At 51.4% G+C, this 2,500-nt stretch overlaps 2 protein-coding genes across 2 annotated transcripts in view; both read left to right on the top strand.

Moving 5' to 3' along the window:
* The window catches only part of LOC147471494 (uncharacterized), a 5,814-nt gene that overhangs the window by 3,238 nt on the left and 76 nt on the right, over positions 1 to 2,500 (top strand). The window contains exon 3 of the mRNA XM_086538863.1: positions 1 to 2,500. This exon is cut by the window's left edge and continues 136 nt beyond it; it is cut by the window's right edge and continues 76 nt beyond it. Within this exon, the coding sequence (XP_086394989.1) occupies positions 1 to 1,498 (1,498 nt within the window). The 3' untranslated portion in view covers positions 1,499 to 2,500.
* The window catches only part of LOC147471493 (serotonin-gated chloride channel mod-1-like), a 2,351-nt gene continuing 1,467 nt past the window's right edge, over positions 1,617 to 2,500 (top strand). Inside the window, exon 1 of the mRNA XM_086538862.1 lies at positions 1,617 to 1,934. Coding sequence (XP_086394988.1) covers positions 1,617 to 1,934 — 318 coding nt within the window. The remainder of the gene's footprint in view (positions 1,935 to 2,500) is intronic.

Below are 2,500 nucleotides of genomic sequence, written 5' to 3'. Positions count from 1 at the left end.
CGGCGGCGTCATCAACAAGGAGGCTACCTTCGGGAACCTGACGGAGTCTGAGGACGGGAAGCTGCGTATCATCCCCGGCGGAGGCACTCTCGTCATCGCCCAAGAACAGGACAAGGAAGGAGGCTTGTTCTCCATCGGGCAGATGTTCTCGGGGGACATGGCCCAGATGCGGATGTTCTCCAGGGTTCTTAGCAGAGAGGAGATGCTGAGTTATGTGAACTGCGGCGAGACCCCAGAGGGCGACGTTCTTTTAGCTTCCTTTGACGATCTAGAGGACTGGGATATTCTGGGAGATGTGGAAGTGGCACAGGTGGCAGATGAAATTCTATGCGAGAAGAAGAAGAGGGAATTCATTGTGCTGCCGGAGCAGAGGACTTTCTCCGAGGCCCAAAAGATGTGTGAAAAGCTTAGCTTGCCTATGGCTCTTCCGGAGAGTGAGGAGGAGAACAATGAGTTATTCAGGCTAGCTGTGAATGTAGAATCGCTTTGTCTGTCTTCATATAGCACCAACGTTTGGATTGGAGCTCAGGGAAACCTGGAAGCTGACGAATGGCAAAACCTGAAGGACGGAGCAAAACTACAGTACGACAACCTTGACAAGCGTTACACGTACATCACAGAGGCAAGCCGCTGCATCTCCCAGGGCGGCTCCTTCTACCCAGGAATCTGGTACTCCACCTTTTGCTCAAGGTTCAAGCCGTGCACTGCCTGCGAAAACGCCCCGAAGAGCTCCATCAGAATTAGAGGTCTGTGCAGGGACTCTCGCCTCGACAGGGAAATCCACGTCCACGGCCTCAAGAACCAGAAGCCCATGTTCCAGGGAACCTTCTATGCCAACGTCTTCTGGGACAACTTCACTTGGGTCATGACGAGCCGCCTGTATCCCGACATAAGGGCGCACATGAAAATCGCCTTCATAGACGACTACCCCGTGGGCCTCCAGCGGTGGGAGGTGGACGGCGACGTGTGTCCGGACACCGAGATGGATCTCATGATGACGGTGTGCGGCGCCGGGAGCTTCACGTGCAACGACGGCACCTGCGTCAAGATTAGCCAGCGCTGCGACCTGCAGGTGAACTGTGACGACAAGAGCGACGAACACGAGTGCGACCGGGTGTACCTCGGCCTCGACTACGCAAAGCACATCCCTCCGCCGCCGCCCAAGAACCAGGAATATCTCAACATCACGTTCGACCTCACTATCACCGCCGTCCGGACTCTGAGCCTCCTTGAGCAAAAGCTCGCGCTGGACGTCATCATCGTCCTCCAGTGGGTGGACTCCAGACTCCAGTACTACAACCTCCAGGAACAGCAGAGCAGAAACCTAGTGCAGGACCGAACTCGCATGTGGCAGCCGCGTCTCGTGATCACGGACGACACGGGCAGTCAGGTGGACTTCAACGAGCGCCGGGCGGCCTTGGTCGTCGTCAAGGAGTCTGAGCCTCTTCCGGACGACGATACTAGGGTCAAAGAGGGTGGGTTTGCTTTGAATTCATAAATTAAGTCGTCTGATTAAATTGATCTCTGAGAGTAACTTCATGTGTATATATTTTTTTGCAAGTTTGTGAATGTAAGTGGTTAACCATGAATCAATAATCATTCATCCGATATACGCAATGCTGCATACTTCTTCCAAATCTCACTCATCACTCGTCCTCCCTCACCACCTTTCTTACACCGCCCTCCCTAACGCCCTTATCCCTTTCCCGACTCCCGTAGCCGCAATATACCGTGGAAAGGACAACCGACTCTCCTTACGCCAAGAGGTCACGATCTCTCACCAGTGCCAGTTTGACCTCAGGCGGTTCCCCTTCGATGAACAGCAGTGTGCCTTGACGTTCCAGATGGGGGAAATGGAGTCCCTTCTGGTCAAGCTGAAACGAGGGGAAGAGGGCGTGGTGTACAAAGGCCCCAAGCAACTGCCAGAGTACAAGGTGAGGGAGACATGGATCGCTTAGAAGGGAACAGCAAGAACGTAGGGATAAGATAAGGCTTGAAGAAAAAGGGGGAAAGTAACGATGATTAGCTCGATGAGAGAAGAGGAAATAAAAAAGGATGGATAGGAGAGAATGAGAAGGAGGTGCAAAAGGGAATAGAGGGTAACATAAAGGAGAAACATGGGTGGGATATGAGAAGACCATCAGGGGTTCGGTCCTGGATGCAAAAGTTGGGTTTTCTTTTGTTTTTCCTTTCACTCGACACACGATTCTGACTTTAACCATATGTTCCCCTTTGCTCTCCCGCCTTGCCTCATTTTTTCCATCACAAATAAATACAGCTCGACTGATGACCCTCAGAGCATATGCCCAACGTAATTACTTTATATTTTGACTATCATATATGCCTGCTATAGCTCGCTCTACTTCTAGTTGTGATCTCGAGGGTTATGCCTTTTTTTTATATCTCCTTCCAGCTGATCCTGAGTATTTTTCTGTAATACCATGGATCAAATACATCAATATCTCTCAGTGTTGTGTGAGTTGCAATCCAGCATTTTGCA

The sequence above is a fragment of the Penaeus japonicus genome, unplaced genomic scaffold (genome assembly GCF_977035675.1).
Source record: "Penaeus japonicus unplaced genomic scaffold, GWHDUDI00000001_assembly GWHDUDI00000008, whole genome shotgun sequence".
Taxonomy (NCBI): Eukaryota; Metazoa; Arthropoda; class Malacostraca; order Decapoda; family Penaeidae; genus Penaeus; species Penaeus japonicus.
Note: the sequence above shows the minus strand (reverse complement) of the source record. Positions and strands in the feature narration are given on the sequence as shown.